Raw genomic sequence first — 15,771 nt, 5'->3', positions numbered from 1 at the left:
TCATCATGATCGTGCCATGACCACAAGACCTCACAGCAGGAACAGCAGCAGCATCCACCTACTCCCGTCGCTACGACCACCTCTACAGCCCGTTGTGAGTGACACTAGTGGTCTTCTCCGGCATTTTTGAGGCGCATAATCCTTGCAGGCTGCTGTCACTGCTTGAGAGACACCACGCGGCCACGCGCCCACAATTCCAGCAATTTAAGTGTCAAGCAGCACCGACTCCAATATTTTTTACTTCGACTTAACAACTAATAGCTCCTGATTCATCTGTCTATCCCATTCCACCACCACCCTTCCATCCCTCACTATCCAGCTTCCTGAAAAGATCCTGTATTTTGAATAAGGAGAAAGTTTTTCCCTCATTTTCCATCTTTTTCAAGGTGTTAGGTCCCATAGTACTTCAGTAAACGGCGAGAACGTATCTGGGAAAAAAATCATCGATGTATCGGTGCATCTACAAGTGGGTGGATTTAACGGTTTTCGGTTTCAGCTTTAGCTTCCTGAAAGCGCAGTACCTGAAGCAAGAAGAAGTACTCAACAATTTGTCATGGCATTTTTTTTTTATCAGTGTAAGAAATCCTTTCCTTGACTGTCATTTTCATTCTAAGATTTCCATGCAGACTTTGGTTACCTAATGGTGTAACCGAGATATCTTCTTTTTCCTTTTCACTCTATATTTCTTCCTCTTAAAGTATTATAACTTAAACATAAAGTGGCTTTACTTGTAAAAAAAATAAGGTATATCTGACTATTTACTCAAAAACTAAAAATTTAATTTTAATAAGCTTTCTTTCTGTCTTAATAATTCTCATCACGGCCATTCCAGTGTGCTTTAAGAATATCATTACCTTATTTTTTACGTTATTTTCATCACTGAGGAAAGAAACGATAAACGATTGATGAAAAGGTTTTTCCATTCTTATGCAAAGTGCCGAAGTGTCAAATGTCCAAAGTGCCCTAAACTCCCCTTATATTGGCAATGTATTGGCGATGTATTGGCAAATTAGTCTTGACTTAGCTCAACATGTTAACCAATGTTCCAAAGTCCAGGCAGTTCGCCCCAAGACCATTGCATTCCTGCCACCTTCAGACACACCTTTGTCATACTTGGTCAAACATTTGCTCGACTAAGAAAATTGTTGTTATCTACTATTTACTGAGGTTGTGTCGTCATGGCAATAAAGAAGGCTTGATGTCGGAAAACAGCTGGACAGTCAGGGTTGTTGTTTGGAACATCGATTTATTTTAACACGATCGAACTCGCTGGACTTTCTTTCGACAGCTGCATTTGTACAGTTAGTGAGAATAAATCTTTGCGTATACATATATCCAAAAAAATATTTACAAACGAAGAAATTATGACTGGTTACAAGAATACGAAGACAAATGCTTGAAACTATATCTCACCTACATGTACAAAAAGGATGCATGTCAAATCCCTGGTTCTCGCGTAGTACACCTTTCCTGAACGAAATTTCGAGAATTTTTGTTGTTTTATATTTATTTATTTTGCAGCACACCTGCCACCGAAGTGAGAGATACCCTACACCAACTAGTGTGGGTGTTTGAAGGATGAAAGTGAGAAGCTAGACCACAGTGTAAGAGAAAAGGTGTGGAAGTGTTCAATAGTCTGACAAAAAAACAACGGTAAAACTGATAAATAAATCATTCAACTGTTTTGGTCCACTGCAGCGCGGAGGATCAATAACAGTCCGCTCACATTACCTAATCCTTGTCCCTCCCATTCTTATCTCTCTCTCTCTCTTGCTTTCTTTCGAGAAAGAAAAGTGTCTTAGAAAGATAAGAAGAAAAAGATAAACTGGGAGGATTCTCAGTTTACTAGATTAAAAGCATCTATGACTGATCCCAAACTATTCTGTTTAGCAATTAAAGCAGTAAATAGAAAGGTAACAGTAGATAGTGAAATTAGCCAACAGCAAGATTGTTGTGACTGAGCACACTTTCCAAGTAAAACCGACCATCGGGATTAAGGAAGTTGGCGATAAGCAACATAAAACAACTTTAAAATGGCAAAAGTGATGCTGCAGACAAATTATGTGAAAGGATAAAAAAATCTAATACATGTGTTTACTTTCCTGTGTTTAATTTCCTGTAAGTGTCCTTAACCTCTTCTATGAGAAAAACACGTTTCAAAGAAATTCCCAAGACCATAAAAGACTAGCCCTTAAACAGGAGACCAGACAACCCGCCAGTTACAGAGGCGTTTGGTTAAAAAATATATTAAGTGACACGTAGAAAACAAAGACTGACAAGGCGAGCTGAAACAAAGAGAAACCCACAGAAGTAGCAGGTGGACTTTAACAAGGACCACACTACACCAGACACTGTCTGCTTTTAACAAACAAAAAAAACAAAAAAAAAAACAAAAAAAAACAATTCTTTAAGCAAACAAATTGTATTGGTCTGTGTGGATTTATATGTGCCTTTGACTATATTGATAGTTATCTCCCGTGGAATATTTTGATGGAAAAGAGTGTGTAGATGAATGGATGAATGTCAAGACAGTACAAGGAGTATAAAGTTCAGTCGGTACATGTGACAGAGAAAATTCTGCGCATTCTGATATTTTGATTGTCCAAGAAGAGTCAATCAAAGTGTTTGATCAGTCCTCTGATATATTACCCTTCTTTATCAATGATTTAGCTTAGAAATAAGAAAGAGAGTAACCATGACAGCAGGAAAGTATGGCACGCAGCTGCTACCAGAAGCTACATAAACTGTTTTGCTGCTGATAAGGTTTACTGATCTCTGAAACTGTTGCTGGACTGTAAAACTTACTGAATATGCTTACACAAGAACCTGATATATTATAAAATGTCTGTGAATTTGGAGAAAACTAATATAATGGTAAAATAACATTATGTATATAATCTTTAGAGCAAGTTTCGAAATCTCATTTTAATTATCCCATACAATTAGTATCTTTCTAGGAACAAAGGAGTTCGAAGAATTAGTGAAGTTCTATTAGAATAGATGGTATTACTAACCCCAGCAGCGAATTACTAATCTCTCCCTCGTGTTCGAGTTTCTCTCTCTCTCTCCCTCGTGTCTATGCTAATCGTTTTCCCCTGTTCCTTCGTCAGAGAAACTCGGTAGTCTTTTATTAAAGCCATTTCCATTGCACGGAAGATTCCACTGGTCGTTTGCTGAAAGGAAAACAAAAAAAAAAGTCGGCTGAGGAGTGCAATCTTCACCGCGAAGTGGATTGAGGCAATGTTCTCTCTGTCCTGTATTTCAAGTCCATCCACCGCTTTACTCTGGCCTTACCACCCAAATTACATTTGCTGCAGATTGTCAGACAGCTCCATCTCCTACTTACCTTGCCCGAGAAACTCGCCCTTCCTTTGCTCCAAAGAGGCACTTAGGGGAAATAATTCGGCTGTTCGTCGCAGATAAAAAATTAAAATTGCAAAACGTATAGACGTTTGATCAAGGAAACGACTTTAAGGCTGCATTTAGCATGCGGCTACAATTCCTACAGGACTTCAATTCCTATAGGACTACAGTCAGTATGCAGCTTAATTCAACATCGGAAACATGTATCACACGATAACGAGCTGAAAGAACATAGCGAGATAAATGCTGTCATCTAGAAATTATTAGATGAACATTGATGAAGCTCAGGTGAAGAGTATCAGGTTGTAACGTATGGCATGAGCGACTGATGACAATAAGAAATGTGTAAAAATGAAACAAAAATTAAATTATCATTGCGACAATGCGACACAATTACTTAAGCCTTAGCCACCGGCAATGAAAATAGCAAACCTTGTGAGGCAGAACCATTTCCTCTAATGGACCCAACCCTCCAGAGGTTGTGGAGCTTGGTAAGCCAAGACAGGGACAGGTCCCCAAGTAACTGAGGTCTGCTTCTCCTTACCTCTGCTTCCTCTGAGTTTGACATCCATTTGTACTTTTCCTTTTCTTGATCTGAAGTTCAATACTTTACAGCTATACTCATTCTGACTGTTTTTCTTTAACAATGTCCTCTGTGACGAAGGCGAAGGTACTCTAAAATACTGTGTCCAAAGTCTTCGTTGACAGTCATTGGACCTTTCGAGGCTATCTACTCAACCTGCAAAAATGTGCGGCTGCAGACAATTAGACAATTACAAATAAATTAACCTTACTTAACCAATGTGCATGTGGTGTATTTGATTGTAGTTTTCTGTAGAAATTCATCGCTTATGTCTCTCTCCGCCCACAGATAAAAATTCTGCATTGATGCTAGACGCTCAGGTATGCATAGTCTCTATGTATGTCCATTGCAGTTTAATTAACTTCTTGAATGTCTTTAATCAGGCGGAATCAGAGCTCTGAACGAACTGTAGTCGTCTGAGAAATATAACTCGAATGCTCTTTAATTTATGTCTCTTTTGTGTCCTTTTCAAGGCAAAGACAACACTGTATCTTCCAATAATTTCTTCGTTCAAGTTTATTTGGAGCAGGCATTTATCTTACTATCATTATTTGACCTTTCTCAAAAATCTAATCACTTTCCGAACGCTGTAATAACCGGCGCATATTACTCAAAGGAACAGGATATTCTCATTGTTTTGCCTTTCTCGACGAGTTGTAGGTGAGGAGTACTAATTATTTCTTCTGTACATCGATTTTCAACAAAATCTTTTCACTTTCCGAACGCTAGGTAGCAGCGAATATTACTCAGAGAAACAGGATATTTACCACGGAATGTCACTGGCAAAAAAATACCCGAAAATAGCAGGTAATCTAAACCCAAACAAAATAAGTGATTGCTTTCTTAACCCACTTTGTTGTCCAAACATTACTTTTGCCGGAAGAAACTACTCTTAACATTAATATTTATATTTTGCTCTACTTTACTGTTTGTTCTCTCTCTCTTTCTCCGCTCTCTCGGTGAAATTTGAAGGCAATCTGCACATTCCTGTTTCATGATTCGTTCCTGTGGCGACGCAATATTAATCGTGCGACAGCTTTATGGATATTTGTTATTAATAATGCATTCAATAAGGTATATCCTGTTCCGTCCGCCAGCTGGTATTCAAAGTCAAGTCCTGACCCTGCAGCATCTCTGACAGGAGTTTTCTCCGAGTCTGACAAAGAAGTTCGAGCGGACACTGTCAGCAGTTGTTTATCTCGTGGCGGAGATGACTGTGTGTCTTGCTTTTATACCGACGAAGTAACATTGAGATGTAGCTGGTTAAACACTTGTCATTTGTATGAAAATCCCAATATGAAATGTGAGCCACATATACTGTTGAGTTTGCTGTCAGCACGAAGTTCTCTCTTTGTATCGCATACAACACATAACACCAATATTCGTCTTTCAAGTTTTTAGGCATTTACCATCTGGAAAGCAGATGCTTATAATTTTTTTCTTCCATTTTTAATTTACTGTCGCGGCAATGTATAACAGCAATGATCTTTGTCACTCCTCTCTTTACGCTCATGTGTCTCGGTAAAAGCATCTGAATGGCTGACCCTCCACATCCGCTTTAATCACGGAGCAGATCCTATTGCGCATGCGCAGAATAATTGACCAAGTACCCTCATTGCTTTGAAAACAGCTTAGAACAAATAATTTGTTCAAACACAATCCTTATTATCAGCAAAATCTATTGCATCCATTAAAAAGGAACCTCTACATTACACGATGTCTAATCTGTAAATATTCAAAAAGATATCCCTCATAACAAATGAGAATTGATTTCAAAGTCTTAACTACTCAAAAGCATAAAAAGCTTTGTTCAATAAAGTTATTAAAACGGGTTTAATAATATAAAAAATCTCCTAAGCCTCTTAGGTCTGAGGTCTTCCTTTACCTTGATTTACTGTCTCCGTTTTTAATGAACATCACGTGTGTTTAAACACTTTCTGCTTTCGGTCTTTTTAATAAAAACAGAAGCCAACATTTTCTCAGTTTTAAACTGTATCTTTAGCTTTATCAAACTGACATCATGCCCATGGTTTGAGTCATTTATTTTTTTTAAAAATACTTTAACGGTCGCTTTTCTATACGAGCGTTTGATCTCCTGGACACCACAGTACTTTTACCACTCGGGCAAAAAGAAATTCTTGTGTAATGTCGCCTGAAGTGTTGCAGGAGAAATAAAAAAAAAGTGATGGAGTGGTTGGCCCTGACAACTCAGCTGTCTTCCCGGATCCTGCGATGACACTGCTTTCCCCGTCTACACGACCGTGCCTGTTATCCACCCACCGCCCATCAATCCTGCCACAAAACACAGGAACAAGGCCTCCCATCGGCGCACAATGCCTTCCTCCAGTTGCTGTCTCTAGTACGTGCTGCTCCATTACTTCCCTTCACCAGACTTTTTTACGATCATCATGGACCATCGCTTAATAAAATCGTGTGATGACAGAATCTTATATATTTTTAATGCTTTTAGAACGACGAACGATTGACACAGACCTTAAATATTGCTAAGGGGGAAACATGCATCCGTATCACCACCAGCGCCAAACGGATAAAGTGACGCTTGAAAAACATGGCTTCGTTTCCCTGTAAATGAAAGTCGGTAAATTTCTTTTCAAGCAGAAGGTTAGGTTTCAAACAATTAATTTCTTTGCATTGATAGTTTGGAAAAAGGACGTTAGGTAAAAGTTCTCGACAAATCACAGTCTTTTGTCAAACCTTTGACTTCCTAAATGTCCACGGATTACCTGACCCTCGTTTTTAACATTTAAGTAGATATGTTAACAAATTAACAAATCCTTAAACTAGTTCCAAGAACAGGTACGACAACGGGATACGTTCCCTTGTCTTGCTTGCCACGAACGGGAAGCATCATGGCCGCCATCTTCACGTGACTAAGCCGGTTTTTTGTACAAGCGAGGATCGTAAACGAGGCGGAGTAGTGACGTCACACTCGTCAACCAACGTCACGGGCTAACTTGATTCAATGAGACAACGGTGTGTCATCAGACGTCCTCGCGTCAACTTTTCGGAACTTTGATGTCGCGCGCTAGATGGCCACGTGACCGCCCCGGCAGCAAAACTTGGGGCTTGGAGCACAGAAATGTCCGGCGCTCTGAGACAAGGAATGGTCTCACTTTACCGCGGACCTCCTAGAGGGGAGGGGAATACGCTGATTTAAATTAAGCCCTCGGTTACCGAGTTGTCAGAAACATCCACAGCACCTGCAGACATCCCCTTTCAGAGCATAAACAAGAGTACTTCTGTGTAAGTCTCCTACACTCAACAGCTTCCAGTGTTTGGGAACGACGAGAAAATGGCGCGTGGAGCAGGCGGTGCAAACCGTAGTCATACTTGGCCATTCTTAAGGCTTTAGCGATGTTAACAACTACTAAAGTAGTGCACTATGACAAACTGGCACGAAATGAAGGATAAAGAATGGAGTTTGTTATGAAGAGGAGAAGGGTGAGAATATTGAGTGTCTTACCGCCAGACAGCCAGCATCGCAAGCAGAAGAAATGACAGTGCCCAAAACGAGATGTGAACCAGGGGCACCCCATCAACACCGCATCGGCGACAAGGTCTTAACCATTGCGTCACCGGACCTCAATACAACAGTGATAGGAAAAAAACATACAAAACTTCACAAAAGGAATGCTCGGAAAGGGATTTCTGACCATAGTAAGTACATCGTTTAGTATACACGACGGTTGACCTGCACGTTCATTAGTTGAGAAGAAGACACAAGACAGAATTCTACTCCAGAGAAAAAAAAGTACTGTTAGTGTTTAGCACTTGACTATTCCGTTCAACCCTATTGTGCTTTGTCCTCTGCTTTTATTCACAGAACCTCAACACAAGCCTTGCATTCTTTCTTTACGAATCGTCTCCTGACAGAGGACTGTGAGATCTCACAATCAAACAGAGAGGTTTTAAGGCTACAGACAAGTGAATTGATTAGACAACTGTCGAGGAATCTGATGTAAGTTATTTTAACAAACGTCTGCTATGTGTCAAACGAATCCGATGCAGTCTTCTTAAAAAGAAGAATTACTTCAATTTCTTTTCTCTTTTCGTACTAATTGAGCAATGAATCGTTAGGAGTGTGCTTCCTTTATCTTTGCAATCAGTTTCGAATTCCAACTGGCGAACTATGTTTCAGACTTTTTTTTTTTTTTGTCTCACCATTGCTTGTGTCAAAAATGTTTCAAAAGAACCCTTAAATTCACAACTACCAGGACAATTTTTAAAAATCCTAATAAGAATGGATTTTGACACGCAAAATAAAATGCGAAGCCGTTGCTGCGGTCAATGAACTGAGCTCAGTTTTGTCATACCTAAATGCAATAAAATTCAATACAGAGAGCAATAACATTTCTAACAGCAAGTCTTATATCTGCAGTGTTTGCTCACGCGAAGATGAGCGAGTTGTGTACATAAAAGCAGAGAAGCTGTTGCTCGATTTCTGGAAAGTTCCTGGACGTTTTTCAAGCCGAGTGCACCAGAGGCCATGATGACTCCTGGATATTCACATTGCGTAGAATGAAGGATCTTTCTTCGTCTACTCGTATTTCGTATGAGACATCGAAAGTTTACAGATTTTTTGGCAAAAATGGAATAACTGGGATGGACGTTTTTCAGGAGAGAAACATATTTGCTCGTGGATGGGAGCAAAGAGAAAGGGATAAATATAAGAATGAATTATGATATTACTGAACTCTTTGTGTGATCTAAGCAAGTGGTGTGGTTTTTATTTGTGTCTTGATGAAAATATTCGTCTCTGATGACCTAGTCTTCCAATCAAACGGGTAGATTATCGTTACTGTTCTCTGATAACAAGTAATAAGAATTGTATTTCTGCTGCTGCTGTCGCCTTGGGGTATAAACTTTCGGTTGCCATATTTTTGAAAGAAAGGGCAACAGTGCATTAAGGACGTAGGTAAAACGTATATAAAAGGTCAGCTACAAACACTGATATCACTGTCATGTTTGTGGTAGTTCCAGCTAACTCACCAGGAGGGAGAGCGGACAGATACCCGATGTTCCCCCAGCAGGCGGAGGACGCTGTCTGTTATTTCGGACTGGCAACAACGGAAGCGATGAAGGGTTTTTCATTAAGGATTTCCCCACTCAGCTCTGCCCTTTTCATGCCACAGCAGTAATCAAATCACACAAGCCTGTCACCTCTCTTATTACTTTTGAGTTCCGGGGTAGAATTTTTTTCCCCTTTTTTTCTTTTTTCTCTTTGTTTTCGAGCCTGGCTGCACGAGCTGTACTGTATTTCACACACAGACCCTACAGGCATCTTTATATACCGGGAGGATCAAACACCATTCGCATGCAGCCAGGCGCTTACAGAAGATGAACCGTAGAGACACGGAAAGAGATGGCTGTGTGATAGAGGTTTGCTCTTCCTGCAGCAAAACAAAAACAAACCTGATGTTTTTGTTCACATAAATATGATGCAAGCTGTGCAAGAGGAAACGACGAAGGCAGATAATTTCTTTGCTGAAGTCTTTCAAGACAGGAAGTGCTTGGGCGGAGAAAGCTAACTGTAATACGAGGTTTGAAATGAAACTTTGATCTCAGTCACGAGATGGGAGACGAACCACGAGGCATGGAGTTGCTGCTGCTGCACGGGAAGCAGAGCTTAGTGCTCACTCGCCGAGGAATGAGGAGATCCAATAAAATCCTAATCCTATGAGCGTCAGAAAAGATTCGTTGGACGTTTTTATCTCACGCGCGCCAAGCAATTGTGGAACATGTAGCCCATAGCGTGACGGTAACTAGATTCAGCGCCCCCTATCGGGCTTGGCTGAAAGCGCTCTCGGAGCCGGAGTTTGAGGCGATTAAAGGGCCACTCCACGTCAGTGCGCCCGAGCACAACCTCGGATGGACGGACGGACGAGTTCGTGCGCGGAGAAGCAGGTGCCGCTCATAAAGAGGTCTGCGGAGATGGGAGCAAAGTCGTGATTGGTGTTTTGCTGGTCACGTGAAAAAGAGAACTTTGCTTTTTGCATGTTTTGGGGCTTTAGAAGTTACAGGGATCGAGCGAAGGGAAGTAGAGTTCATCTTTCGTAACCTGATTGAAATCTTGTTGGCTCGAGAAAAGTTCCCACAAGCAAATAGAAGTGTGATTTGCCCATCCGTTTAGCAACACCACGAAAAGTGGAGTTAGGTCCTTGAGTGTCGTCGAAACGGAAATTCTGTTTTTAGAGGTAGTCACTGCGTCCTAAGATGTGTTTGGAAGTCTTTTTTTCTGGTAAACCAAGCAGCTGCTTGACTCAATATCTTTTGGCACAATTTGACTATTCGAGATGAATTAAGAAAAGATGTTATTACAAAAATATCTTCACAAATAATTGCGGACATGTCTCGTGGCTTGGCGAGGTCACAGGACCACACTCGTGCCAAAAGAAAAGGGAACTGGGGGGGGGGGGGGGGGGGGGGTCATGCACAAAAACTGTTATTAAGACCTACCTTTGATGAAGTCCACAGCTTGCTCCAAGCCGAAGATGTCCCTGTCGCAGTCATCCTTAGCCAGAACCCCGAGTCGTATTCCAGGCGGCATAACTCTGCTCCCTGAACCAGCCCACGTTCCTTCCTCGTTGACGAAATCAATGGTGTACAGCATCGTCTCCAGCGCCTGGATGCCTCCCTGAGGCATGACCTTGCCGCACTCGAAGGTCTCGCTGCGTTCGTGCACCATGTGTAGGGCTCCCAGAGTTAGATGGCCATCAATGGTGGCCGACAGGGTCCTCAAGGGCCAGGTGAAATTAAGTTTGGAAGAGGAGCCGTTGCCGTCCAGAAAAAATCCAGATGCTTCGAGCTGGGTGTTACCGTTTCCGAAACCGTCGCGAAGCATTCCTTGGGTAAATTTGTCCAGATCCGGGTGACGAGGGTTGGAATCTTGGCTGACCTTGTTGTGGTAGTCCATGACATCTATGTGGGTGTAGTAGAAGTCCCCTTTGCTGACGTGTCTGGAAGACTGAGGCGTGGTTATCGATAATCTGCCGACAGCTTGAGTCAGAAGAACACCTTGTAGAAGGCTAACAAGCCCAAAAAGATGCATGGTCCAGGAACTCTCTAGCACACTCGAGATCCTCCAGCACAGGTCTGGCATACTTCCAGTTTAAGTGTTTCCTGCAAATGATCCCGTATACAGAACACATAACAAGAGAACATCCAGTGAAACATCTAGTGCTGTTGTATTATTTATAATGAGTTTGAGCATGGCGATGAAAACAGTATTGCTGTTCAAAGTCCATCACACCTATCTCTGCTTACCATTATTTGATCGATATTTTCACCTGTCATCACTGTATAACCACCCATTCGTATGCTCCACAAAGTCCTGTTCAGTTCAGAAAATACAATGTTCCCTGTTGGATTTAATTTCGCTAAGGAGATAACAAAATAAGTCTTCTTTGTAGCTCAAGTTCTTATCGGCATTATTGTTATGAACAGGAACAAAAGGGGTTTAAAAGTAAAGGGTTTTTGTGTCCCCGCTTAATGCTGAGTATGAACATTGATAATACGAAGTGTGAATGAACATTGCAGTGTGTCGTGACATTGACACGCAAAGAAGTAATGTGTCAGTGTCGAACTGTAACCATGGAAGGTTAGGCCAAGAGGGACAGAAACTTCCGGTGTCCTCTCACGAAAAATGAAGGAGCATTTAATTAACCAATGAAGGTTAACAGCAAGTGCCCATAACACCTTGCGCTAGATATAGCAGGAGAAACTTAAGACACTCCTCTTCCATTTTCGACTTTAAGACGCGTCTGAAATGATGATCACGGGATGTGGTCTCCTGGGGATAAAAAATAGCATCAAGCCATTTTACACCCTTCGTCAACCCCTCGCTGTCACACCAACCCTCACTATCCACCAGGGGACACTAGTCGTCCACCCTCTGACAAGCTAAGGCTGTCGTGAAGGATTAGATTTCATTTCAGAAATATCTTTCCGCTTGGTGAAAGCGCAGGCGTTAAGAAAATGAAATTAAGGAGGAGGAAGTGACGTCATCGACAACCGATGGATGGAGAACGGAAAAGCAGCGAAGCCGAGAAGGAAGAAGTGGTTGTGAAATATAAAACTGTCTTTAACTCCTTTTCACTGTGGAATTTTGCTGATATGGTAAAAAAAAGTTAAGAGGAAAACGAGTATCTCAGTTTGACAGGTCTTAGAGATTCTTTTTTGAAAAGGTTGGTTAACAATTTTAACACAAATAAAAGCTAATGGGTATTTTTTTCTTCTTGTAATGTCGGGTGACAAAGGGGGTAATAGTGTCCGGTCATCTTTCAGAAATCTCGCGAACTAAACGAAACACAAACGCCAAAGAATAGTTAAGAACGAAAACAGACTAGTTGAAGCACATGACAAAGAACTACCGCACACAACATTTAACACAGTAAATTGAGACTGTAACGGAATTGTCCTTTCTTGCTAAAAATAGTGGTGATTTGGGGAAAATGCAATTAAAGAACTGTCAGTGAAATGTTGGCCTGGACACCACGGACAAAACTGAGCAGCACGGAAGGAACAGATGGTCAGCGAACAGAAACACAACATCTCCACGCTTAATTACAACAGAAAAAAATTGAGATTAAGTCTCTTACCTTTGCCTGACAGCTGCTGTCCCAGCAAAAGATTTACACGGTAGAGCGAACCCAACAACAGCTGGAGAAATTGGAGTCAATTCGCCAGAAGTTCGCCGGAAATGCTCTTTGACCAAACTCGCGAAGCTTACAGCCGCTGGCTCTCTGAGCTTCAAGACGAAATGTCCACGTGTACAACCACGCAGCATCTGAGAATGAGCACAGCCCTGAGATGTTTAAAGTAACAAGAATGGTAGAATAAACTGTCCAAGGGAAATTCTAAACCTTCTCTTACTGATCAGAAAAATTCTGCGCATTGTGCGATTTTTGCCAACCGTGGACTTGAGCTGCCGCTCCCGTGATTTTGTCCAGTTGTTTGTCCAAGAAAAACGGGTTTGGAAAAATTGTCCTTTATTGTAAACTCAAGAGTCTTTCCCACAAAGGTGCTTAACGAGGTTCGCGAACGGTTTCCACAAAAACTGACCATCCATTGATTCCGTTTGTTCTCGCTGAAGGTTCTTGTTTTTCTTCTCCAGGAAGCGATGCAAGACCTTCTGAGGAACCATTTGATGCCCGCCTGGCGCCGCCGTGCTGATGCCGACTTTAGAACAAAGCTGATTTATCGTGGAAGCATGATGCACACTCTGCAGTCTGTTGAGACTAGCTTGTCACCAGGGGGCGCAGACAGCAATACTGAGTGAGTGTAGAGCAGGCAACAAACTTTCCCAAGCTCCAGATTACTTCAGTCAGTGTTGTTGGGGCTCGCTCGTAGGGCGATGCTCCCTGACAGGCTGAGTTATTGCTCTGACCATTAAGCAGCAAGTCTGGCAGGGCTTTCCGAACAAAGTGGTTCAAATGTTGAAAGAATAAGACTCTAGACTTTCGCGATGAAAAAACTTTCTTTAAAATGGAGAGTATTACGAGGGAGACTACTTCCACAGGGATGCTTGAAAGATCAAAGTATCATTAGTCACAGACAACTGCATCGTCAGCTTCCGAAAAGAGGAGTTAAAAATAGAAAGAATCACTACTTATTCCTCACTTTTTCTTTTGTCTATATGTTTACATTAAAAAGTAGTGTACAAACTGTTCCAAGCAAGTTTGGTGACACAGAAAATAATTTGAGCTATAAATTATCGAATATTCAGTAAAGGATTCCGCTACTTTTTCTAACTGAAATGAGAGAAGAACAACTAATTCTATAAAACAGAAGCTTGTCCAAGAACTAGAATTGTGACTGCTTAAAATCTTTATCCACATTTCAATCCCACCTGCTTCTTCAGCGCAACGACACCAAGCAAAAGCATTAAAAATTTAGAACTCCACACAAAGCTTTTTCTTCACTCTTTGGTGTCCAACATCAGAAACAACCATTTCTGCGGATTTGTAAGGTATTAGTTTCCAAGTGGGTTTTGCTGGTCTCTTCTTGGTATTCCTGTGTCTAGCGGGAATGAGGAAGGGATACTGGGGGTTGCTTGGGAAACAACACATACGGTGATGGACCACGCGACACTGCCGCGCGCCTCGCCGCGTCCTCCCGGTGGTGCATGCGCGAACTGCGACCTGCCAGCCAGGTCTGTGAGCCAAGACTGGCACCAGTGGCGGGCGGGAGACCAAGGTAGCAGGAGAGAAGGCACCGCCTGACATAGGAGGGAAGATTCGTGCGCTTTCTCTTTCTTTCTCTCTCTCTCTCTGTGAAGGAGAGAGAGAAGATGCTTTAGAGGAGCTTGGAGTATGGCGATATCAACTGGAAAGTTGTCCTCAGTCTCTCTCTCTCCCCTCACCGACCCTCCGGCACGATCACCCCACCCCGTGACAGTCTGGCCCCTGTCTGTGCAGTATGAACCCAAACGAACGCTCATTTACTAACCTCGCGAAGGCAATACATCATTGGCAGGCGCGTGTGATCTCACCCTAATAGTAGTGTTTGGACGACTTTCATGGACAGCAGCATCTAAACAGCTCTCTCTTCACTCGAGAGTCTGTTCTGAAACCTGTATTTGCGGCTGGAATTGGCTAGTTGGTTGCCTGCCTCCACGGAGGACCGAATAATAACCTGACAGACGGATAATGAATAGAGGAGGGATGAAAAGTCGTGGAAGACTGGACGGGTGAATGGATGAACTGCTAGATGACGGATGAATGGATGGATGCACTCCTGTGTGTAGAGTCTGTCACCCGGCTGAGCTATTGGTTCAGTCCGTCAATACCACCTGTCACCAACACAGTGAAGGTTGACTGTCCAGGGTTCAACTCTCGTCACGGTCATGCTGTTCTTTCTCTACATGTGGCATCTGCTTACAGGGCTGGCTGCCTTACTGTGATATATCATTAGTTGTTGGTTCAGTCTCAAACACCGAGTTCTTCACCCACTCCCTCCGTCAGACCACCCGGCAGCGCGCAATAACCCGCTGCATCTACGAGGTCAAGGTTGTGTAACCTAGGCAGGACTATGTCACGTGATTTAATGACTGCAATTAAATATTGCTTTAGTTACCTGCAGTAATGTGAACACGTTAACTCGTTATTCCGCATGCATAGACACGCGCGCACCTATATGCACAAATACGCATGTCCTGTATATAAACATTCCAGTTATGTTATCTCGTATTTACATAATTTTGTTGCATCTCTACTTACGGTCACGTGATGCCACGAGTTTTGGCACACGAACTTTTATTTCCAGTTGCAAAAGCCAGACTAGTTTTTGCACGTCTCTCAAGACTGCTGGCATTGCGAGATGGAGCCAACTAAATAAATAAACCGTCTGTCACTCCGGTCAGTCCGTCAGCGCCTGTGTTCCTCTTCTTTTATCGTCTGCTAGTAGAGCATGGACATTCTCTCACATCGTGAACTTTAAAACCATGAATATGATAGGAAACCAGCTCGGTCTAGAAACTGAAAAAACTGCTTTAATGGTCTGTTTCTTTTCATTGTCGTCTTTTATTCCTTACATCTTCTAGCTTTGTGCATGACTTTTGTTAATGGTTAAAAGTTTAGTTTTTTACGACACCGATGTTTAAGACCACAACAATAGTTAATAAATATGATAAGGCATAAAACAATTAGTAAAGGAGAAATATTGCATCAGGCTGTATTGTGATAATGATAACAGTAGACGACGGAACTATGGGATTTGCATCTTTTATTGTAAATGGAATTTCACTTTAGGAGTCAAACAATGTCTCAAATTGTTTCATCTTCAATCATGGTGGATTATCCTTTACA

At 41.9% G+C, this 15,771-nt stretch overlaps 1 protein-coding gene across 1 annotated transcript in view; it reads right to left on the bottom strand.

Annotated features, from left to right (window-relative positions):
- LOC112557033 (metabotropic glutamate receptor 2-like) overlaps positions 1-14,914 on the bottom strand; it is a 125,549-nt gene extending 110,635 nt beyond the window's left edge. Inside the window, exons 1-2 of the mRNA XM_025226599.1 lie at positions 12,565-14,914; positions 10,424-11,086 (exon numbers count right to left, since the gene is read on the bottom strand). Coding sequence (XP_025082384.1) covers positions 10,424-11,066 — 643 coding nt within the window. The 5' untranslated portion in view covers positions 11,067-11,086; positions 12,565-14,914. The remainder of the gene's footprint in view (positions 1-10,423; positions 11,087-12,564) is intronic.
- Positions 14,915-15,771: the final 857 nt, after the last annotated feature.

The sequence above is a fragment of the Pomacea canaliculata genome, linkage group LG2 (assembly GCF_003073045.1).
Source record: "Pomacea canaliculata isolate SZHN2017 linkage group LG2, ASM307304v1, whole genome shotgun sequence".
Taxonomy (NCBI): domain Eukaryota; kingdom Metazoa; phylum Mollusca; class Gastropoda; order Architaenioglossa; family Ampullariidae; genus Pomacea; species Pomacea canaliculata.
Note: the sequence above shows the minus strand (reverse complement) of the source record. Positions and strands in the feature narration are given on the sequence as shown.